Below are 25019 nucleotides of genomic sequence, written 5' to 3'. Positions count from 1 at the left end.
AAAATTTAGTGTTGCAGTTAGTACAATTTTTGTTACCATGCCAGGGAAGTGGTTAAAGATTTCTCTGTGGCTCCTGTCATAAACTAGCTTGATTTGCATAAGAATGCAGAAATATTTTAAAATGACTAACAGTTCACTAAACTAGCTGATATGTTTACGAGGCTTCTGTAAACATGTGAGCCAAATAAGATAGTGCTGCATGCAGCAAGGAATTTACAATCTCGTGTGCAGAGCAGCGAACAGTCGCTTGCACTCTCCTTCACAATGTCTTCATGCAGCAGAACCCACAACAGCTGTTGGCTGATTTCGTGATCACGAGCCCGGTAATGCATTTATTGTGCATTTGAGTTAAATAAATTAAATATATGTGTTTGTGATTTCAAAAAGACCGAAGCACCATTTCATCTTAGCATTGCTGATCTACACAGAACAGCTGCGTGTTGCTGCTGCAGGTGGCTTGAAAAGCGTAGCATAGATGCTGCCACCAGCCATCTCGCATTCAACCTTTTGGTCGGGCTAGCAGTACCATGCTCCCATGTGCTCCTTGGCTGTCTCCCCTGTGTAGTGGAAATGAGAGAGAAAACTGCTAATCGATCTGGTAACTACGTCATAACTTTGCTTGTGCTTGGAGGATTTGAAACATTTTTGCGGCAGGATATTCGTGAGAAGACGTAATTTACCGTATTTATTCGAATCTAGGCCCATAGATTTTTTTTTTCAAATAATCATATTCCAAACTCTAGGGTCGGCTTAGATTCGAGGATTTAAAAAAACGCGCTAGTTTTTCATTGAAACTGCTAAATATGGTGCGTAGCTAGCACCATCTAGAAAAGTCAGTATCGCAGCCGCTACTAGCCATGCCAGTAGCCAACCGTACACGAGCTTGCCATTTTTACCTGTGTCGTGTCGGCTGTATCGGTGTGCGGCGTGGTGTTATCGTGATGGCACCAAGCAGGAGATGCCACTACAGTGGTGCTTTCAAGCAAAAAGTTGTGATAACCGCAGCGGCATCGTCGAACCTTCAAGCCGGGTGGGACTTCAGCGTCGACGAGAAAAACGTCCATCGTTGAAGGGGACAATGACGGCAGCTTTTTGCGTGTGCCGCGACGAGGATGGCATTTAGCGGACCAAAGAAAGGCCGTCACCACTAAGTGGAGACAGTTTTGTCCGACTTTGTTCGGACGCAGAGAGCAGCTGCCCTTCCAGTGACAACAGAAGTGCACCAAGCGAAAGCTAGGGAACTTTCCAGGGACCGATGCCTAATGCCAAAGGATTTCAAAGCCAGCCAGGGCTGGCTTCAGAAATTCATGAAGCACTTTGGCTTCAGCCTCCGACGTCGCACTTCAATCACCCAGAAGCTGCCAAGCGATTTCGAAGAAAAGCTGATAGCTTTTCAGCGCTACGTGCTTCGAAAGAGAGGAGCGGCAGGCTACAACCTTGGGCAAATCGGCAACGCCGACCAGATGGCTGTGTATTTTGATATAGTGCACTGTTTGAAGGTGACAGTGACAAGGAACACAGCGACGAATCTAGCAACGACGACGACGTTGAATGAGCTCTGCACGTTCAGATTCAATAAATGCTGTTTGCATTTTCTGAACGCTGTCCTCCCTTTTTTTGTTCGGCCTACATTCAAGGTAACACATGTATATTTTTTGGGGCTTCGGACTTTAGGGGGTCGGCTTAGAATCGGGTCGGCCTAAATTTATGTAAATACAGTAGTGGTGATGTCATTTTATGATTAGTTGGAAAAGTGCTTCAGGGCCCTTGCAAAGCTAGCAGGCTTGTGGTAAAAGGCTGACAGTGTAGTAAAAGCTCGTTAATTCAGATTTCACGGGGCTGGAAAAAATGACTGAATGTGTAACTATCCAGAGTATTATAAGAAAACAATAAACAAATGCTTACTATGTCAACACACATTTATTTATTGAATTAATCAGCAAACCCTGTTTCTATTTTACACGAAAGCAGTGCGGAAGCTGCCATTCTCATCAGCTCATGACTGCTTAGCACTCGCAGCAACAAAGGCCTAGCAACTTCCTTTGCAGCACGGTGTCAGTCTTCGTCCAAGATGTGCTTTTCAGTACTGCGTGCACATCCCAATTATTTTTTTGCAAGTAGGCTGGTCGCCAACAGACTGTTTCTCCATCGCAATGTTGCCAACGCTTTTCACTCTCGACCGCTTCCGCTGTGTTTCTGACATTGCACTGAGTCAAAACAAGACTGTTTACCGCAACCGCTGCTGATGTAACCGTGGCAGCTATCAACCCGATCATGGATGGCAAATATGCAGTTGTGTAGGCACATGGCCAAGCAGGGGAAATGCGTGGCAATAAATGCAAGAATGAAGACTATAAAGGCACAACTAGCCGTGAAGTGTTCCAGCATCCCTGTCGTTCACGTACGATTTCACTGATGACTATGGCGATGCAGACGCTGCCGTTACGTTTCAGTGGGCACTAGCGCTGGTCTTGCTCTTTTGCATTCCACATTTGGGCTGCTCCGTGCTCGCTGAGGCATCCTAAATGACCGTGGCGTGGTCAAATATGTCCAAATCAATGAGAGTTTGATTCTCACATACACTTGCCAGGACCAGAGGACGTGTCCGAATAATCTGATTTTCTGCATTAACGAGGTTCAAATTAACTAGGTTTTGCTGTAGTGATAAATTGCAATGAATTACAGTGGAATCTCGATGATACGAATTTCACGGGGTCACGAAAAATATTTGTGTTAGCAGAAATTCGTATCATCGAAACACAATTAAAACTAGCTAAATTAAAGAGTCAGAGGTGAACTCACTCAGGCACATGTATGTAAAAAGCTTTTATTTCTTGAATAAAAAGTCTCTAATGTCCTTCTGCTTCTTTTTCTTTGTCGGGTCACTTAGCAGACTTTGTGCAAATCCATAAAAACGCGTGCATGTGTTGTCGCTGATTTGATCCACGGCCATAGCATGCCTCAGAATGTCGAGCGTGGGCAGCGTTTCAGCCGCCGGTGGTGGTCCTTCGCCGTCGCCCACGTCGTCGCCATCGTTGCTAGAATCAGCAGCCTCGCATGTGGCCTCTTCGACAATATCTTCTACAGTGTGCGCACCACAGGTGGCGAGATTGTCATCTGCCGTGCAAAAGTCATCAGCTGTGCACTCGACATTAAGCCGTTCCCAATGCTCAGTTGTATCTTCCGGCTCTGGGGGCACCTCTTCTGGACTCCCAAAGAAGCTGCATTTGCCGAAGCAGTTCGCTACGGCAGTCGTAGTTAGCTGATCCCATGCCATAGCTATAAAACGGATGGCGTCCAAGAGGCTCATTCGCAGGTCGCCTTCGTCCTTTCGATCAATTTTAGCAAGTAGGCGGCGCACAAGAAGGCTCTTGAAATGGTGCTTTGCGTTCTTTATATTTTGAGCTTCATCATGCATGAGAAGCAGGGAAAACATTTTACTGCACAAAGCAGTAATATCATAGGAAACAGTTTATGCACCTGCAATGTCATGCTTTAATGTAGCGTGCTTTGTCTTTTTCATGGGGAACCTAAGAGAAATATGGTCATATGCCTTGTCATAGAGAGGGCTGAAGAACTGAAAATGAGATTCACAAAATTCTGAGGTTGTGGAGTACTTAGCATAGTAATGATTTGTTGCTAAGTGTAGGCTAATTCAAGACCAAGTGAAATGCAGTGGCTCAGAGCGAGCATTTATTTGGCATGCAATAAAAGAAAGGTGAGCAATGATACCCTCTTAACTGCTTTGCACAATAAATGACTTCAGGATGTTAACAGGGCCAGAGTGGCCAATTTTTTCTTTCACTCTTCAGTTAAATAGGGATTTAAGGTGGGGGCATGAGGGTTTGCTTTGACATGTTCTTGCGATGCCACTGAGTGCTAAGCAATGCTCGTTTGAGTGCAGTAGTTATTTTGCATGTGTCACTTTTTTCCTTAACTGCGAGTGCTCAGATACCTTGCATCCAGTGGCACAGCTGACTTCAAGTACATGAACATGACTGGCGGAAATAACAGCATGACTGGAGAAAGCTGCTCCATAGAGGCAAGTGATTTCCTCTATTGCCTAACAGTTTGACCAGGTAAGTCATGTGGGCATTCACAAAGAATGACATGTATCATGCCCAGTCTATGTTAGTAAATGAAGAAAGGTGCTCTCCTCCCTCTAACATGTTTTAAAATTATCACTGGAATGGTCATCAAGCTATAGGAACATACATACAAACCACAGTAGATGCAAAAATAGTGAGGAAATTACTACTACTAATCAGCCATCATGGTGACGCTGCAAAGTCTGTTGTTGACACTGCAAGTCAGTGAGGCCACTTGCAGATCCACCATGCACTGGTCGCAAAACTTGTTTGTCGCGCTATGGGAGCGCTTCATATGCGGTCATCAGTGACCGCAAGGGATGGCACCACCTGTTCAGAGGGGGCACATTGAGGGAGCACTCCGAGAGTGGTTCTGCAGCTGGCTGGTGTGCTCGTGTGACTTTCTGTGGAGGTTTTATGTACTTTGTCTTTTAGCATCTGTGGAAGCTCGAATGATCCTCAGGAACTTGAAGAAAGAAGACCTATGTGTTCAGCAGTGTCATTCCGGCTACAGAGGGAGGGATGAAATGAGCTGGTGAACCTTCGGGAGATCAGCTGCCTAGAGAAAACATTTCCCAGACAGTGCTATTGTCACAGCATCTATCCTTATATACAGTAAAACCTCGTTAATACCTAGTTGGCAGAGAATGTGGATCAGGTACGCATTAAGTGATGTACTTATTAACCAACAATGGCAAATGAGCGGCTATAAACTTACCAGCCAAAAAAAGCACTGTCTTAACTCTCACTGAAACATGTACGCAGAAAAGTTTTATTTGCGAGCAGGCAGCAAAAAAAATGTTTTTCACTTGCCACCATGATGGCCTTGCAGCAATGATGGCATCCTCAAACTCTGCAAAGCCGTGAGCCAATTTCTCCATCAGGCCCTCGTGACGCCCTCGTGGTGGTCAACACACGCGCTGCATTAGATACCGAAGGGCCATCATCCACTTCCAGGTCGTCGTCGTGGACGACATTGAAGCGCCGCCTGAAGCTATGGGAGAAGCAAATACGTCATGGCTACCATGTTTTGACGTCACTATTGGTGGTGACTGCAGTCCGGGAAAGGTTCCTGTACCGCAATTTCACTATCTGTGGTCTGCATGCACGACATTTCACCAATTCCGCACTTTCCTGTGCCAAAAAAATGAGGTAAATATTGCGCAATAACTGTTTGGCATGCTGTAAGTGACTGTGGCTTAACTCTTTCATTACTGCTGGAAATGTGCTCGTTTTCAGGGCGTTTAAGTTTTAACTCTTAATTTGAAGACATAGTAGTCGTAGCATATAGCGCAATACATAAAATTATAGCCTGATCACTGATGTTTAGAATGTATGTAAAGCAGTAATAATTGCTCAGAGAGCTTCGAGAATTCCTAGGTGTAACTTCAAAGAAGCACGCCAAGGGACGCAAATTATCTTCTTTTTTTACTGTTAGTACTGAAAGTAAAAAAAAAATGAAATATACAAAATATTCACCTCATTCCTATAGTTCCAAACTTTTGTAAATCACATCACACACAAAAAGTTATGTTGGAGATTTGTTGGCATCAATACTAGCCATAGTAATGTCAATGCTACGTGGGGAAAGCAGTAGCTTCACAAATGGGAAAACGGGTAAGTTCCTATTGCACAGGGAGCATTTGTTTACAAGCGAAGCTTGTAGTGGCTCAAGTTTTGAGGATGATATGGTCACGCCAAAACCCAGTTGCTTTCAGAGCAGAGCAGCTGTGGGAAAGAGCAGTTTGATGAGTTGACAGCTGCGCCGGCACTGGAGCATCAACGCCACGCGCGCAACTAATCAAACCCGTTTCGCTTCAGCCGGGGAAGGAAAAGGCAGGAAGGGGTATCGTGGACACTGTGCCGGCTTCGTTTCCATTCAGTCTCGGCAAGACGGATGGGACGGCCAACGTGGTTGTGCATTCTCTTGAGGAACGGGCAGTGTTCAACGAGCGGCGGTGAGAACTCGCCCGTGAAAGGGCTTGCAGTCAGCCCCCCAATCCAGCCGTTAGAGCCGCCCGAGCCCAGGCAGTCAGACAGCAAGGAGAAGAAGATCTCGAGCTGAGGGAGCCAGAAGCCAAAGCAATCTGGCGCCGTTACCTGTGGGTTACTTAAACGTGACGAAGGCCAGGTGCACGCAGGACAACGTTTCGCTTACCCTCTTTTTCCGGTAGGAGAAGAGTTGCTCATTTTTTTTACTCATTGCAGCAGGCGCCTAGTTTATTAGTGCATTTTTTGTGCTTGCAAAGGGTTGGTTGTCAGGCCAGGGAAGCATGCAGAAGTCTCCTTATACTTGGATATTGCGTTCAATCAGCTTTTCTGGGCAAGTGAGGTGGTCCAGTGTGCGTTCAACTGGCACTGGTATCTCCACATGCTTTGTTCAGTTCCTGTGCAATGCTGTACGGTAATGTGGAGTGTTGCACAGTATTACACAGTATTGAATAAGAGCACTTGCACAGGCGGTGTTCAAAATATAAGAGATTAGTCTGCCAGCCAAGCTTCGGTCGAAGATGATGATGTGTGGTGTTTTATGGCGCAAGGGCCAGGTATGGCCAAAGAGCGCCAAGCCAATGGTAATGAAATGAAAAAGAAGCGGTAAATTACGAGCAATGGTTGTAATAGGGCTGTAAAGGGGCCTAAAAGACGGTCACTGTAAAGTGTGTAAGAGCTACATGTAATAAAACTATGACAATGACTATGAAGCATGCCATGGACGCGAAAGAAGCATTGTAAAAGAATGACAATGTGCTAAAATTGGTCATTTCAATCAAAAATTCCCAAGGGCACTACTGCCCTAACAGAGTCCTTGAAGCGCAAGGACCTGAAGGTGTGTGCTGTCCAGAACTTCTATCACAGCAGCATCCTCTAGAGAGAGGATGTGCTACGATACTATTGGGCTATTAACATGCAGAACCACATCATTCAAAAAACCTATGACAGCTTTGGTTGTAAAAAGGGGTTCCTTACCAAGAAACATACCGGGATGGGGAGGGATACTATACCTGTATGCTAGAGGAACATGTTTCCTTCTTTCTCTTTCGGCTTCCCGACACTCCACGAGGATGTGGAGGACGGTGAGCCTTTCACCACATCTACCACAGGTAGGAGGTTCGTTGCCAGTAAGCAGAAAATTGTGAGTGCCATATGTGTGTCCTATTCTGAGTCTACAGAATAGGACATCAGTCTGTTTTGTTTTTGTAACGGGGGGCCAGGAACCTATCCTTGGCTCAATCAAATGCAGCTTATTATTTGTTTCATTGTCCCACATGCGTTGCCAGTAGCTTCACAGTTTCGATCGCAAAAAGAGGCTTGAGGTCTGTGGCAGGAATAGCAGTATTACCAGCTTGAGGTGTAACTGATGTGGCCATTTGGTCGGCCAGGACATTACCTTCTATGCATCTATGACCAGGGACCCAGCATATTGTCACATGTCTACGAGATGACTAAATATTGCACAAGAGAGAGTAAAGCTCAATGAAAACATAATTTTTGTGTTTTCTTAAGGACATTAGTGCTTTTACAACACTTAACGAGTCCGTGAGTATTACCGCTTTCTCTAGTTTTAATTTCTTCGTGTTTTACCGCAGACAGTACTGCGTAGGCTTCTGCGTAGGTCGAAGGTCAGTCTGAAGGGCTCTTATGTGAGTGCAAAGCCCAAATGACGGTAAGGATAGGGCATAGTAATTTGTAAATATGCTGTCTGTCGAAGCACTGATGGATAAAAGCAACCACATTGGGAAAACTAAACCTGCACTTGATATTAGTCCAACACAGTTATCAAAATAACATGCACTCGTGAGCATCTATGACCATTGTTTGAGGCATCGGTAAAACAGGCCATTCTGTCTGATCGGAGAATTGACAACTTGAGAGAAGCTTCTGTGTCTTTGCAGCAACTCTCATTGAAAAATTATGTTGCCGAGTTGACCAAAGGGCAAATTTTTCATTGTTTTATTGAAGAAGTGCTAGGAGCACTAGGCGCTTCTAGTACTCCTAGTGCTAATATATATATATATATATATATATATATATATATATATATATATACCTTCAGTGAAAGCTTTATATTTTTCCAGGCTCCCCAATCTGCCAGAAATTGTCAAATCTAATAAATACTTCAAGTTAAGTCATCATTTCAGGCTTTGCATATAGCTTTATTGGTAGAAAAATTCCAACAGAAATGCCGTAGGCACGGTAATGAAAGAGTTACGTGGTCTGCCAAAACATTAGGTTCAGTGGCGACAGGTCGGGGGATTCATCGCAACAATATTTAAACCAGAATTACTTATTAAGCGGGTATGTATTGACAAGGTTTTACTGTATATACTGAGTGCACCAACTAAAGTTAGCCAAGCTGTTAAAAAAAAAATGAAAAACACTATGCAAAATACGATTAAGAGACCTATGGTGTTCAACTGACAGACCGTGCCTGTTTTTATTCAACAGCTTGGCTAATGTTAGCTGGGACACCTTATATTTATTCGCGCTTAAAGTTAGTTGAAACGCGCTTCCGAAGTTCAAATGCATGCAAAGTGTCGGTCCTTCCCAGGCTTTCAAATCGAGTTTGAGGCTCTGTCACTGTCGTTCAGCAGATGTCTGGCCTACCTCAACACACGAGTTCGTGTACCCACTACCGACAGACCTGAACTAAAATATCATCAATTAGGACGAAAGAAACTGTTTTTGTAGTTCAGTTATGGCCATAGTGATTTGAAGTGTATGGTATGCACGTATGGTGTATATTAGACTAGGAAGGCTTACACTCTTTGACGAAGGTACATCCTTTGGGGTGTATATCTGCCACAAAATGCTAATCGTCATCTGCCCGCTTGCGTTTCCTTTCTTGAAAGCGCCACACCCGCTACTATCCTGTGGGGAATGCTATGTCGTGCTGATAATGCGCATGTTGTTCGTTACTGGGAAGTACCGGGCTCGCAGCGTTAAAGAAAGGAAATGTGGACAAGACCGATGGCGTTTATTGTTGTGTGTCAAGATACAACCCAAAGGGCGTAATTTTTTTTTAGAGTGTAGGGTCAACAGCGAATTTCTCGACAAGCTTTGTTGAACAGATGGCATTGTCCTGTGCAGCAACACTGGGGATGAATTGCAACAAATGATTGAGGATCTTGACCGAGAAAGTATAAGAGTAGGGTTAAAGATTAATATACAGAAGACAAAGGTAATGTGCAATAGCTTGGCAAAGGAGTGAAAAAGAATTCATGATTACCAGTCAGCCTCTACAGTCTTAGCAGGAGTATGTTTATTTAGGTCAATTACTTGACCTAAATATTACACTGGTCATGAGAAGGGAATTTACAGAATGTAAATGAGTTGGAGTGCATACGGCAGGCATTACCAGATCATGACTGGGAGCTTACCACTGTCGTACATTGAAAAGAAGTGTACAATCATTGCATTCTACCAGTGATAACATATGGAGCAGAAACTTGGGGGGGTTAACAAAGAAGCTCAAGAACAAGTTACGGACCACACAAAGAGCGATGGAAGGAAAAATTTTGGCTGTAATGTTGAGAGATGAGAAGAGAGCATTGTGAATCGGAGAACAAATGGTGAAAGACCATATTCTAGTTGACATTAAGAGAAAAAAATGGAGCTGGGCAGGCCATGTAATGTGTAGGGCAGGTAACCGTTGGACCATTAGAGTTGGACCATTAGAGTGCATGCCACAAAATGGGAAGCACAGTTCAAGGACGGCAGAAAATGGGTGGGGCGATGAAGTTAGGAAATTTGCAAGCACAAATTGGAATCGGCTAGCACAGACTGGAGTAATTGGAGATCGCCCTGCAGTGGACATAAAATAGGCTGATGATGATGGTGCTCGCATAGTAAACTGTGCCATAGTGCAGAGCCACCATCTGTGCATCACCTTTGTTGATTGAAGGCTGCTGCTCGCACTCACTGATGATTCCTGGAATGACATGTGACTCGGTATAATGGTAGCTCTGCATGTATTGCGAGATTTCTTTGCCAACACATTTGTTTGCCTCCTATGTCAAACGGGCAATAAGTGACAGCCCCCATAATACTGCAGTGTGCCTGACTATATTATGAGTATACAGCAGGCATCGACGTTTCCAAAGAAAGCTACACACTCTCCGAGTGCTTAGACGCATAGTTTCCTTTAACAATACTCCATCGGGCCCACTGCATGCATGATCAAGAGTTCTGGAAAATGCGAAAGCTACCATATTTTTCTGTGTGTAACCTGCATCAAAAATTAAATTTAGCAGTAAAGTCGGGGTGCGAGTTATATGTGAATTTCACCTTGAGGTGTGGCTTCATGACAGCGTGACACACACTTGAGTGAAGCCATACCTCAAGGCAAGGTTCTCCGGCATTCAATGCCTTGTAAAAAAGGAGGGGAACCCCGCTTTCTCCCCACGCCTGCGTGTTGCATGATCCCTTGTTCCCTCTGTCATGGTTGCCCATTCACCTCCCTCTTTACTGTAAGCCATTTTGCGTTTAGTAGTTAGCGAATAGTGCCTGCGGAGCTGGCTGTCTAGAACTTGAATCACAATGAGTTGTGCCCAACAGCTGCCCTAGCACAGCATAATCTAAAAATAAAGCTATATTCACATGGCGGAGAATGTTGTGATTCGAGCTTTCGGATAGCGTATTGCATGATTATATGTCACCTGTCCCCCTGGTGATCGTTTGGTCTGCGTGAAACACTTTGCCGTATGGCGCAGAGCCAAATCACCATTAAGATTTTCGGTTCGGTCGTGTTCGCTCCATCACCATTGCCCATGCGAACTTGCTGTTTAAATCTACAGCATAAATATATTGCTAGTTTAGCTAAGAGTATTTTCGAGGTTATACGTAACGACGTACAATCAACATAACTTGCTATATTAAAAAAAAAAAATTGACTCGTCATCCCTGCCCTGGGACAGTGGATTTCCAGCGTATCTTTTGAAAACCACCACAACTGCTGAGGGTGGTATATAGTGCTTTATTTCTTTATACCCCCCCCCCCCCCACTCAATTTCTGATAGATTTTATATCTGTTGAGTTCACAGTTCTTCCAGGGCAGTAGGTGGTAGGTTATAGTGCAGCTCTGGATAGCTTACACGCGTAATTTAGTACAAATGTCATAATTAGTCCCCTATCTTCGAAGATTACCTACATATTGTCGATAACGTGCCCTGTATTTTTGCCAAATATAAATAAAATGTCTAGTTTAGTTCATTGAGGACAACGCTAAAACTAAGATGGAACGTGTTACGATGCCTGAAAATGGGGAGAAAAAACTGCGGCTCATTAATTATTTGCAACGCTTCTAATCGGACTAGGAACGTAAAAATTTTGTCGCAAATTGCAGTTACCATCTCCCCTCTCCCCCTTGTACAAAATATAAACCTTTTGTAAACTACAGCTATGTCAGGACATTAGAAAGCATAGCCAATAGCAGCCATATCACATGCTCTAACACTTGAATAAGAAATCTTTTACAAAGGCTGTGTTTCATCCAAGCGCATTTAACTTCGCTCAGAGAGTTTCCATAGTGTACCACCAATTTTCCCTAAATTTGCTTGTGGTGGCTTTTACAGTTCCTCCAGGGCAGCGGGCTCAGTTCTTTCCCACTCATTAAACACGCTCAAACACTTTGGAGTGCTTGCATATGTAATTTATTGTGAAAGCCCCAAATTTTCAGTACACGTCACCAAAAAGCAGCCCTCATTTTTATCAAAATACAAAGTATCGACTGTGTTTGCTTCTGCCTGGAAATAAGTTATAGTGTAGCTCTTACGTAGATACAGCCAGAAAATGAAATTGTCAGTCAGAAGTGACGCATGTCTTTAGAAAAAATTCAAGTCAGTGTTTTATGGGTAATGAAATTGCTCTGCGAGTTCGACCAAAGTCATTTTCACGAGCACATCTACGATAAGTTGTGATTACAAAATGAAATTAGTTATACCTGTAAGAGGTTAGATTAGATTTCTGATGGTGATAAGATACTGAGACTGCAACGGACAGAGATTAAATAGTTCCAGCATTTGATAATCCAACGATTTCATGCCATAAGGCATACCAGTCGTTGGGCGCAGCTGATCATAATACTCACCGGACCTCCTGCTCACCCGCAGATTAAATGTACTACAAGCTGATTGTGTTTTATAATGCGGATACAGCAGCCCCAAAAAACTGGGCGTGATGCAAGTTACGCAAGCTGACAGTTGGTTTGGGCGGGAACTGCCCAGCGCCAGGCGTCATCCACAATGCGAGTGTGTATAGCGTATCCCTCGTGTCGTCCTATACAGGGCGTCCCGACAAGGCACAAAAGACATTCGTTGTTGTCCCAGCTGGGATATGCGTAGTAAAGAAAAGCAGTACTTATATTGACACGTGTACATGTTGATCTTTCCTGGGTGACCATGTTTCACCGCTTAACAAATGCTATCGCACAGCGCATGACGCGCCTGCATGAATAGGGAGTTGCTGGAATGTTATCGATGCTTCTATCCGCTGTCTGTTAGCACCAAACCTTGTGGTATCTGATTTCATCGTGTGACGCGAATGGTGTAGAACTTTGTGGAAGACACGCGGGTCCCAGCGATTAGTCTAGAACATTCGACGACTGCTGTATAAAAGCCGACGCGCTTGACCCGCTGATCAGATTTTCGCCGATCGCCGACCATGTTCGCCGCTATCGTTGTGCTATAAGTGTAGCCTGTTTTTGTGGGCACAGGTTCGCCCAATAAAAGTTAGTTTTGTCTTTCACAGTATTGATACTGTGTTCTTAACGTCACCACCACGTGACAATATGGTCACTCTACTAAGAAAGAAAATTTAGCTGCAGGTGTTGTTTAATGTACTTCCCAGTGTGCAGCCGAAAATACCAGTGCACGCATACAAAAGTGGGGGTGGGAGGGGACAAATTACATACTTTGCTTTAGTGTAGATGTACGTGAGCAACCTGATCGGCCTGCACGGTCCAGCCAATTGGTGGTGCACTGCTTAACCAGCCAAACAAAGGGCTAATATTGCTCTAATCAAGTGTAAAACATTTTAAACATTTACAAAAACAATGTGTTCACATTTACGCTGCTGAGGAAAATTTACACCAGTAGCGAAGTAGAACAGACTTCGTTACAGCTACTGTGTTTGGTTGAGCTCTTGCCACCAGGTGGCTGCACCGTGCAGACCATTCATGTTTGCACCTCTGCTCATCCTGTAAAACGCATAGTCAAGCAGCCAGGCCCAGTCAGCTTTCACTTGCATTCACCTGAATACCGGATATGCGACACACTATTGTGGTAGTAATCCTGCGGTGTCAAGTGACGTCCGTAAATGCACGAATCCTGGCGCCGATCGGATAGCGACACTTTTATACGCTGCAGCCACTCCGCTCGTCTGCTGCCTTGCAGAGGGACAAGATGGCACAGCTTGACATATTGCCAGTCGCTACGTTTACAGCCCACAGTGTAACAAGGGCGAACCATAGTGCCTGCGAAAATAAAGATCGAGATCAACACTGACCATGGAGCTCTCAACACGGAGCACGTTGTAACACGAGCAGACGCCACTTGCTTTGTGCCGGACATGCTTAAGTGTGGTGAGAAATTGACCTTGTGCATTCTCTTTCTGTTACTTTTTTTTATAGAAACAAATGAACTAACATTCCAACTATTACGAACATTTGCTCACCAATGGTGCACACTGGGCAGCCAATCGGATAGCCCACACTACTAGCGTCATTAGGGCAATTTACGTCAAATGGTTAGGGGCAGCTGAAAATTCAGCCGTGCGGTGGGCTGCGATCGGCAGCTATGTACATTTTTAAAACCTTATAATCAATTACACACTTAACGAGAAGCATTTATATGCGTCAATTAATGATCAGAAGGACCTACTCCAACGACTCAGCACGTTTGTACAAAATCGTCAATACAGTTTCAGGGTCCCTTTAAGCATTGTAATATTAGTGTGTTTCCTGCAAGAGGGAAAACATTGCCTTTACACATTCAATTGATTCTGCGCATACCATGCTGATCGGTCATGTTTTTTGCATAGCTGAGAGGAAGTGCCCTGTAAAAATTCGGGCAGTATTGTCGGTGTAGATCACTGTAGGGCTGTGAAGTATCATTTATATAATAGAAATCATAGTATAGGACTTAACACTGAGCCATCTGGTACTCCACAACTAATACAACTGTCGGTGGAATCATGCCTGTTACTACCTTTTCCTGTGCATATACTAATGTGGTGGGTTGCTCACTGGACAGAGGAATTGGTAATGAACAGTCCAGTGTGACCTTATGTGAGTTCTTGAATGCACACAAGGTTGTGCCATCTGCTAGGCAATACCTGTTGGATGCCACTTTGGAAAGTCTAATACCGGGTGGGCACTTTGAGTGTAGTGTGGCGGCATGCTGCTAGACAAGAAAGTGTCCTTTGTAATTGTTGGCAGGGTTGATCGGTAAATCAGCCAGCACATCACATGCTTGTTATTTTGGCTAGTATTTGCAAAATAACTTTAGCCCCTTAAATGTTGTGAAAAAATCTGAAAAACATTTTAGAAGTGCAAAGAAGGATTGGCGAAAACCATCATGTATTATTTTCTTGTCAGAATTACAAGACACTGAGCACATACACATGTGCATAAATTGCCAAAAATTCACGACAAGTTAACTCATCATCAGCACCAGAGGATACTCGTGGTGGTGAGTTGTCTCATCAATGGCAGTTAAAGGGGTCCTGAACCACCCCTTGGGTTTGGTGAAAAAATATGGATAGCATACGCTGCTGTGAACCTGTCGGCCAAGTTTTGCAGTCGTGAATTTCTCAAGTGGAGTGCAGAGTTGCCTTTGTCTCAAACAGTCTCTTTTTAACTGAAACCTGCACCTCACTCTTTAGTAGACGCTTTATTTCATAATATAGCAGATTCCCATGCGAGGTTGCTATTGGCCAATAGCTGACAGCAATAAAGAAGGGTGTTTGGATCAGTGCACTTCTTCCTACTGTTACTGTGCATATTTGTTCATGCAATTTAATAAACAGGCTGAAGTAAACAAAAACCTGCTTTCAAATTTCAAGAACAATTATGTACTTCTGGAAGAAGCCAACTATCGTTTGACTGAATAGTGCTAATCTGCTGCTTCCTTTTAAAGAAAGTGATTAGTAGACAGGAAAAACAAATTGTCAAAGGTCGTCGGGCGACGATGACACTTTTACTAATTGTGTTTTTTCTTAAATTCGTGATAATGCTTGAGGCCATGCAAATATAACATAGCAAATATCTTTATTTACAATGCAAATAGAAGTAAAGGATAAGTGAAGTAGCTCATGGCAGTTTCTGGATATGTGGATAAAGTAACTTTTTTTTAAATTATTGATAACACTGCAGTTTCTTAACTTGCTCATCGTTGGGACTCGGTTGCTGTTCCTATGTACATCCCAGCTCGTTGAGATTTACAGCATAGATTGGTGAGGGGGGAGGGGCCTTTAGGTGGATAACAAACCTGAGCATTTTTATTCTTCTACTAATTCTTTAAGTAACAATGTTATTTTTTACTTAAGATATCGCAATTAAAAAAAATTTCACCTTATTGAAAAATTTTTGTAAAAAAGAAAAAAAACCTGTCAATCTACTTCAAACTCGCCCATATTGTTCTCTGAGGACTGCTGAATAATATTGTGAAAAAACATGTTGCATCATTTTTATTGGTGTAATGTTACAAATGTGTGAATATTGGGCTTCGAAAAAGTGGCCCATAGTGTAAAAATGAGCAGTTCTTGCGAAAACATAACACAAGGATGCGCATTCTTCTCTTCTAACCCTTATCAACAGCAAAAATGAGGTATTTGCAGTTGATGAAAAGGTTTTCACAAAGAAAACGCTTTCTGAGCGAAATGCACTCGCGTATTAAGTGACTTCAGTACAGCGATCGATATTCCCTCTCAACAGGCAACAAGCACATTTAAAATCTTGCATTCTTTCTTTTTTTTTTTCAGCAAAGTGCCAAAACGAAATTTATGGAAATCAACTGAGGGCTAACGATGTTACAGTGGGTCTGTGTGCCTGTTCAGACGATGTCGAAGCACAGATGACAGCGAAATGTGTGTGTGCAGAAGACAGCGAAGTCCTCGGCTTGGCCAGTAAGCCAAGTGCAGCGAGAAACTTGAGCTTTATGTTATCTCTTTTAGAACTCTTTTTTTTAGGTTTCAATGCATACTGCTTGGTGGTTGCAGGTGTTCTGTCATATGTGAGACCTGAGTTACTGTCTGCGGCTCTACGTGGTTTCAGTCATGATTCATGTTACCAGATACAGCCACTTGAGTTACAGCAGTCAGAGTGAGCAAAGGTGGTGCACGCCACCTTGGCAGTTGTATAAACAGAAACTGATGATGTTGCCTGGGCAGGCCATAGCACTTAGGTGCTGAAAGCGCACTTGATTTTGGTTCTGTGACCATTCTGCACTCGGAATGCAGCTATGGCTAGGCCTTACAGCCACGACCGAGTTCTTTGTTCTGGCTTCCTGATGGTGCATTAGAAAATTGCGTTCCAGAAAAATTTCCATAGTGTTGAAAATATTGGTGTCTCTCTGTTGTGGAAGGCTCTTGTGCCAAGGTGCGCGTCCATTTAGAGATGGTGATGAAATCTGTAAACCCTGCTTCAAACGGTACAAGGATTTCATCTCGGCCTTCTCGGACTTCGGTGATACCGGGGACTTCTTCATTCCCGTGGAAGAGACGATTGTCGAGCTGAACAGGCAGCTGGAGTTCACTGAAGTTTCACCCTTAAGGACCCTAAGTCTTGTTCCTCAAGGACAAAGAAAAGCTTATGCAAAAAAAAGGAGGCAGAGCAAAATCGAAAGCGCTGTTGCAGTCAAAATTTAATCGGGGGTCAGCGCACATTTTGGGAGAACCAGTAGGCCTGAACGCTCAAGGAACGACAGTGATGACTGCATTGAATGGTTGGGAAACTTTAGGAAAGCCTACGTACTGTCTACATCTTTTCAAGCAGTTGACACTGCTACCAGCGACCCTTGATCTATGAAAAATCCAGGTCGCTATGCCAAGTTGATCAAAGTACATGATTCAGAAAGCATGAAGTTGGTGTCAGAAGCACGGCGTGTGGGTAGCCCCAAATTTACTTCAGAGATTGTGTTTAAGCCCTCAAAAATGGGTGCAGACTGCCATGGCCTTTCACACAAAAGATTAGTATGGGCATTCACGACAGAGCCCAAACAAGAAAGACATTCTGTGTTGTTGTTGACGGTGAAATAAAATTGAAGCTTTATTTCACTTTGCAGTACAGTGTGAAGCAGTACAAACTGTGGGTAAAAGAGAAAAAGCAGTCTATATGACAAAGCTCTCGAACCCATTACCATGCAGTTTGTGCCCAGAAGATTTGACTTGTGTTATATCCTCAGCTTCGGATTGTTCTGACTGCTAGCGCAACACCGCTAGCACCACACATCCTTTATTAAAATGAGTAGGAAGGTAAGGGTTGGGTGTTCTTGCTCGATGTGAGTACAGTAAAACCTCATTATGAGGAAGTTGAAGGGGGGGGGGTCGTAATCACTTCATTATAACCATTAGTTTGTTATAGCCACTATCAGTTTCTATCCACAATTAGCAAGCAAGAGGGGATGTACTCACCACCAAATCTCACAGCAGCCCGCCACGTGTGGGGGGGGGGGAGGGACTGATTGTCGCACAGAGAAAAATAAGCGAAAAAAAAAAAAAAGAACAGCAAGGAATTGCTACATTATTCATGCCAAACCACTCATCGCTGATTGATCAACACCACACCAGCTGGCAGCTCACTTCGCAGAAAAAAAGTCCTTGACAGATTTTTGCCATGTCTTCTTCAAGCGAATGATGGCTTTTTGAGGTGCAGCCACTATTTCGAATCCATCCTCTTCATCATCATGAGCACCAGAGAAGCGACGCAGCAGGTCTGCCGCATCCAGTGTTTGTGCGGGCGTCGGTACGTCGGGCTCGCCAATATTAGGCTGCGGGCTGTCGTCGACAAATTAGTCGCTGTCATCATTAGGCACCCACGTCACCAGGCGCACAATTTTCGCCTCCGTTAGCTCTCCTATCGTCACCACGTCAGCATCGGCACTGACGTACGTGCAGAAGGTGTCTCAGTCAGGCACAACGCCAGCGTCAAGGAGAGTGACCCACGACGCTAGGGCTTAGTCACCCGCGGCACCCTCATTGGCGGCAACACCGAGTTCTTCACTGTAACCGCCGCTGCTGACGTCAAATGAGGCATGCCGGAACCGATTGGCGATCATGCTTGCCAGTACAGCCATCCAAGCAGCCTGTAGCATCTCGATCACCAGGTACAGGTCGATTGTGGTCTCGCACTTCATCTCCATATTGAGCAGAATTCGGTCGATCACATGCTTGTAATAGCTTGACTTGACCCCTTCAGGCACGAATTATGGTATTCTGCAGATAAATTTTTAGAACTTGCAGGTATTGATGTTTTAGGTGTCAGAGTCCGAAAAAAAAATCGGCTCTCTAGGAAAATTACCGTATTTACTCGCATAATGATCGCACTTTTTGTCAGAAAAATTGACGCAAATTCAGGGGTGCGATCATTACGTGGGTTAAACTTCCCGCGAAAAGAAAAAAAAATTTTTTGCGCCCCGCGTTTGCTGCGGGATGCGGGTGCGGGACATCAAAACAAAAATGGCAGCCGGCGGAGCAAGCCAAACGCGCCGAACGCGTTTTTTTTTTTTTTCTTCTCGTGAGTACCTTACGTGCATTGAAACAGTTTCTTCCGTATCAATTATGAATAATATCGTTAAAAGTTTGCAGCAATAACGTAGCCATGTCCACTTTGAAGGGACAGAAACGGATGGGTGTGCTTAGCTGCCAGTGTCATGGAAATGCATGGCCGGCGCGCTGCGGAAACTGCGGCATCTGTCTTCACTACTATCCTAATACGGTACGTTTCCGCTAAGGGTGGGCGAATATCTTTGCTGTGTTACAAGCGTCGGCGTATAAATAGGGTACACTTTTAACGTATCAGTGTAAACGTGGCTACTATCATTGCCGCTCGTGATTTGTTGCGTGCCCAGGAGTGCAGATGAAAATAATCGAAAGGCGCCTTTTTTGTTTTTGTCTACCTACCTACCCACAACAAAGGCAAGTTTGGTTGTACCTATTTTTGTCATTGAAGTGCGGAAAGTGATGAAAGTAATAAAATTAGGCATCTACTTAAGAATGTTTGGTGCATGCAGACCGCCTGGCTTGTCTTGATGAGTCGTTCGCATAGCGTTCGACAGATGGTAAGGCGATCATTATTAGCTAGACTTGGCACACAACATATCGCTGCGGCAAGTTCGGGGTGCAATCATTACACGGGAAATAAAAAAATTGAATTTTGACGACAAAATTCAGGGGTGCGATAATTACACGAGTGCGATCATTATGCGAGTAAATACGGTATTATGCAAGTTAGATCACGTCCTCGTATGGAGACATTGTGACTCAATACTGACGTTTTTTTCCCCTGTGCGCTTGGCCAGTTTACAAAAAGAAGGGCAATTATTTATTCAAGTTTGTGCGAGTGATGCATCAAGGTACACAGGTTGTGATATTCGAGGAAACAGTCCTTCTAAGCAGGGATGCACAAGAAAACATTGCATTTCCGGCAGTGGCTCTGGTTTTCGCCACACACCTCTCGTACTTGCACCGCTATGGAAACGGTGACTGGACTTGCTGGGGCCTGTGATCCTTCGCATCCTACCTCACACAATCGCATCACATTTAGAGCAAGAACGATGACTCAAAATGAGCTATTCATGAATGACATTAAAATAAACAATACTAAATTGCAGCGCAGACAAAATTCTCATATACAAAAACAACAGTAATACTGCTTCTGCAGGTCAGCTTCGTCCGAACGAAATTCTATTAACCTGGCATCAAACTAGGAGTTGCTCATATCTGGACAACTTTGAGGATGCGACATAATTGCCAGACCAACGTCGTTCGTTTGATGGTCCGGAAACGTGAGCGTTTACCATCTTCACGATCAAACAGTGCGTATGGCGATTTGTACCACCTTCAAAAATTGTCACCACACAAAATTAAAAGGAATACTAAAACACACAGTTTAATTCTTCGACTGTGTGCTAGATAGTGCAAGAAGTCCAAAAAGTGATGATAGTTTAAAGTTTCCGCGCGGTTTCTATGGGTCGCCGCAGTGCTAAACAAAAGATTGAGTGAGTCACAGTGTCTCCGCATGGAGACGCGGATGAAAACAGGGTCAAAACTATTCAGTCACAGAACTACGAGTATTGAGTAACTTTTTTTTCTTTAAAAGTAGCTTTTTCTTTACATAAAACAGAGGGCTTTAACTGTTCCGAATGATTGAGGCTGCTGTAAAAAAGAAATTTGAACAGCGACAAGCCAGAGCTTCCATAAAACTTGGGAGTCGTCAGTCTTCAAACATTTAGTAATGTCTCGCCGCTTCATATCAGATGGAGTTCATTGCGTTTATGTATGCCTCGAATATTGACCGCACCAGTGTGCAGCATGAGGCTTTCACTTTTTAAAGAAAAGGGCAACGAAGAAAGTATCATCTTCATATGGAGACATCGCGACTGAAAGGGTTCATCATAACTCCTTGGTCCAGGGGTTGCACACCTTTTGGCGGCAAGAAGCATAGCTCAATGTTCTTGAGCACAGCAGCAGTGTGGTGGGCCACGCAGTTGTCCAGTGCAAGGCGTACCTTCGGGTTCTGCTTGCCCAGTCACTCGCGTCCCACTCCCGCAGCCATTGTTTGAAAATTTCTCTCATCATCCAAGCCTTGCGGTTGGACACATAACTCACTTGGAGCTTTCATTTGCCTTTGAAGCGTGGTGATGCACTTTCGCCGACCACGAGGGCCGGCACCTTTTCCTACCCACCCATGCTGGCACAAAGCAACACAGTTACGCGGACCTTGCTCTGCTTACCACCCCGGCAGCGTTCACCTTTGAGGGCCAAAGTTTTTTGCGGCAGCACCTGGTAGAACAGGGCTGTCTCATCCGCCTTGAACAAATCCTTGGCACGGTATTTTCCTAGCAGCTGTCCAACGTTAGTCGACAGACTGCGCTTCCCTGCTGACAGCCCTGCCGACGATGTCGTGGCACTCCTTGAAACGCTGCAGCCAGTCGACACTCGCCACAATATCGTCATGCCCCTTGATGCACGCGAAGTCCCTAGCTTTGCACCGCAACAGTGCCCTACTCACAGGAGTGCCGCTTGCTCTTGCATCCAAAAAGCACTTGAAGACTGCGGACTTGTGCCCAGTAAAGTAGTAACACTTGAGCACAATGATAGCGGCAAGTGAAGTCGGCGATGGTCGAAAACCTGATCTGCAGGTCAAGTGCATCGGCTTTTATACAGGAGGCATCGAAGATGCCAGAGTAATTGCTGGTGCCTGCGTGTCTTCTGTAAAGTACTACACAATTTGCGTTGCGCATACAGTCAGATTACACAAGGTTCGGTGAGAACAGACAATGGATAGAACCATCAGTAACATTCGAGAAACTTCTGATACATGCAGGCATGTCTTGCACTAAGTTACGGTAATGTTTAAGATGTGTTAGTCAGTGAAAAGCGGTCACCCGAAAAAGATAAACAAGTACATGTGTCCATATTTTATCTTCCTGTAGTGAATTTTAACATGGAGTCCACGTTCTGTAAACTTGACAAAACTCACTAAAGAAGTTAAAATTTTTTTGCTGTTCTGCAGCTGTATGAAAGAAACGTTAGTGAAATGAAAGCTGTAGGGGGGGGGGGGGGGTATTGTGGTGAAATTAAGTTTTAAATGAACAGAAATAATTGGTGCCCCAAAGGCTAAACAAATTGCAGTACAAAAGCACTGTCAGACAGTCCTTACTGCATTTGCTGCCATGGCACACTTTGCCTTTAAAGCTTAGCGGCTTTGAAGGCTGCGCTCGATAAAAGAGGCTGGTTTCCTCGTCATTTGAGATGTTTCCTAGCTCATTTTTATTTTATGTATTTATTTATTTGCAGGTACTGTTGGCCGACTAGGCCGTTACAGGGGTGGGGTACAAATATGGCACAAAATGCATAATGGGTTACATAAAGTAGCACTGTATAGCTAATACATGGATTTGCAAGTCACAACGTGCCATTATACATAAATATAATACAAAATCTGACTTAACAATCGTCATGTGAAACATAAAGCAGCAGTGTGTAGGCAAAAAATGGATCATGATACTACATACTACAACTTAGATGATACATATTACATCACATACATCGCAACATTATACATAACAATACTACATTCTACAACTTACACAAGAAATGTTAGATCATGAGGATTCATTTAGAAAATATTTTGTAACCTCGCTTTCGAAATGTTCTACAGTTGGAGAATCACATATGACGTTCGGTAAATCATTCCAGTCTCTTGTGGTTCTAGGGAAAAAAGAGTATGCGTATGTGTTCACACGAGATTAAGATACTCGAAAGTCGCTGTGAGGGTCACTTCGTAGGCTCTGGACTAGTCGCGGAATTAGGTGCTGCGCTGCATCAAAGTTAAATAAATTTTGAGAAAGCAAAAACAAGAATTTTAGTTTGGCTATGTGACGGCGTTCCAAGAGGGGGGAGTAAATTTAGTTCCGGCAACATCTCTGTTGCAGAATCAATACGGCAGTACCTTGACAGGATAAATCTAGCCACCCTTCTATGCACTCGCTAAATTTTATGAATTAATCCTTTTTGGTAGGGGTCCCATATGATGCTTGCATATTCCAGTGTAGGCCTTACTAATGTTAAATACGCTGTTAACTTTACGGGGGCTGGAGCGAGTTTTAATTTGCGGTGTAAGAACCATAACTTTTTTGCAGCGGTAGAGCAAATATTGGTGATATGTTGAGTCCAGTTGAGGTCTTCAGATATTGTTACTCCTAAGTATTTACATTTGTTAACGGTAGTTAGCGCAGTAGAACTTGGCTGATAATCAAAATTTAGGACGTGCTTAACCTTGTTTGTAACACATAAAACAACCGTTTCTTTGTTTATTTACTTGCCTTTTCCAAGTTACACACCATTCTTCAACAGATGCCAGTGCATCGCTGAGCATTTTTTTATCCTTGTGGTTACACATTTCTCAATAAATTAAACATTCGTTGGTGAACAGTCGCAGAGTTATGTTTTCATTAATATCTGAACAAATATTGTTAATATAAAAGAGAAATACCGTATTTACTCGCATAATGATCGCACTCGCGTAATAATCGCACCCCTCAATTTTGTCGTCAAAATTTGATTTTTTTTTATTTCTCGTGTAATGATTGCACCCCGAACTTGCCACAGCGATATGTCGTGTGCCAAGTCTAGCAAATAATGATCGCCTTACCATCTGTCGAACGCTATGCGAACGACTCATCAAGACAAGCCAGGCGGTCTGCATGCACCGTACATTCTTAAGTAGATGCTTAATTTTATTACTTTCATCACTTTCCGCACTTCAATGACAAAAATAGGTACAACCAAACTTGCCTTTGTTGTGGGTAGGTAGGTAGACAAAAACAAAAAAGGCGCCTTTCGATTATTTTCATCTGCACTCCTGGGCACGCAACAAATCACGAGCGGCAATGATAGTAGCCACGTTTACACTGATACGTTAAAAGTGTACCCTATTTATACGCCGACGCTTGTAACACAGCAAAGATATTCGCCCACCCTTAGCGGAAACATACCATATTAGGATAGTAGTGAAGACAGATGCCGCAGTTTCCGCAGCATGCCGGCCATGTGTTTCTATGTCACTGGCAGCTAAGCGCGCCCATCTGTTTCTGTCCCCTCAAAGTGGACATGGCTATGTTATTGCTGCAAACTTGCCGATATTAACGATATTATTCATTACCGATACGGAAGAAACTGCTTCAATGCACGTAATGTACTCAAGAGAAGAAAAAGAAAATCACGTTCGGCACGTTCGTCTTGCTCCGCCGGCCGCCATTTTCGTTTTGGTGTCCCGCAGCAAACGCGGGACAAAACAAAATTTTTTTTTCTTTTCGCGGTAATTTAACCCGTGTAATGATCGCACCCCTGATTTTGCGTCAATTTTTCTGACAAAAAAGTTCGATCATTATGCGAGTAAATACGGTAATACCAGTCCAAGGACAGACCCTTGATGCACGGCTGAAGTTACAAATAAACGATCGCACTGGTAACCTCCACCTACTGCATCCTGCCTGATAGATATGACCTGACCCATTCCATTATATTATTCCAGCTGTTTCATTTCGATAATTAATTCATTATGAGGAACCCTATCAAATGCTTTTGAGAAATCAAGGCATATTGCGTCGACCTGTTTTCCGTTATCTATTGCTTTTGAAAAGTCGTGGATGGCTTCAACCAGCTGCGTGACAGTCGACAATTTTTGCTGGAAGCCATGTTGGTTCGAATGTAGTGCTTTCTTATTTTCTAGGTACTTATATATTGCTTTCGATATTATATGTTCGAGGAGTTTGCAGCAGACGCAGGTTAAAGAAATTGGTCGATAATTTTTAATTTTCTGCTTGTCACCGGCTTTGTGTATCAGGATAACTTTTGCAACAAGCCAGTCATCTGGGACTTGTTTTTGTTGCAAGGATGCATTAAAGATAACTTCTAAGAATCTAGCAACCCATTCAGCGTATCTTTGCAAAAGGGCATTTGGAATTCCATCCGGGCCAACAGATTTTTGTTCTCTGATGTTTAGCAGCAGCGATAATATTCCTTCATAGCTAATTCGTACTTCTGGCATATCTTACACATGTGAAAATGATGTTACTGTAGTTGGAGCAGTAGAATTAAAAACATTTGAAGAGACAGACTGGAAGAACTCGTTATGGTAAGACGCAATTTTTGAACAGTCAGTTGTGATTATGTCGTTAACAACAGTGCTGTATTGATTTTGAGTGGTTTGCG

At 43.6% G+C, this 25019-nt stretch overlaps 1 protein-coding gene across 6 annotated transcripts in view; it reads left to right on the top strand.

Annotated features, from left to right (window-relative positions):
- Ctl2 (Choline transporter-like 2) overlaps window positions 1-25019 on the top strand; it is a 494927-nt gene that overhangs the window by 365287 nt on the left and 104621 nt on the right. For all 6 annotated transcript variants that reach the window (XM_075677602.1, XM_075677595.1, XM_075677596.1 and 3 more), the window contains one exon: window positions 3952-4042. In XM_075677602.1, coding sequence (XP_075533717.1) covers window positions 3952-4042 — 91 coding nt within the window. The remainder of the gene's footprint in view (window positions 1-3951; window positions 4043-25019) is intronic.

The sequence above is a fragment of the Dermacentor variabilis genome, unplaced genomic scaffold, assembly GCF_050947875.1.
Source record: "Dermacentor variabilis isolate Ectoservices unplaced genomic scaffold, ASM5094787v1 scaffold_13, whole genome shotgun sequence".
Classification (NCBI taxonomy): Eukaryota; Metazoa; Arthropoda; class Arachnida; order Ixodida; family Ixodidae; genus Dermacentor; species Dermacentor variabilis.
This window is presented reverse-complemented; position numbering and strand designations above follow the sequence as displayed.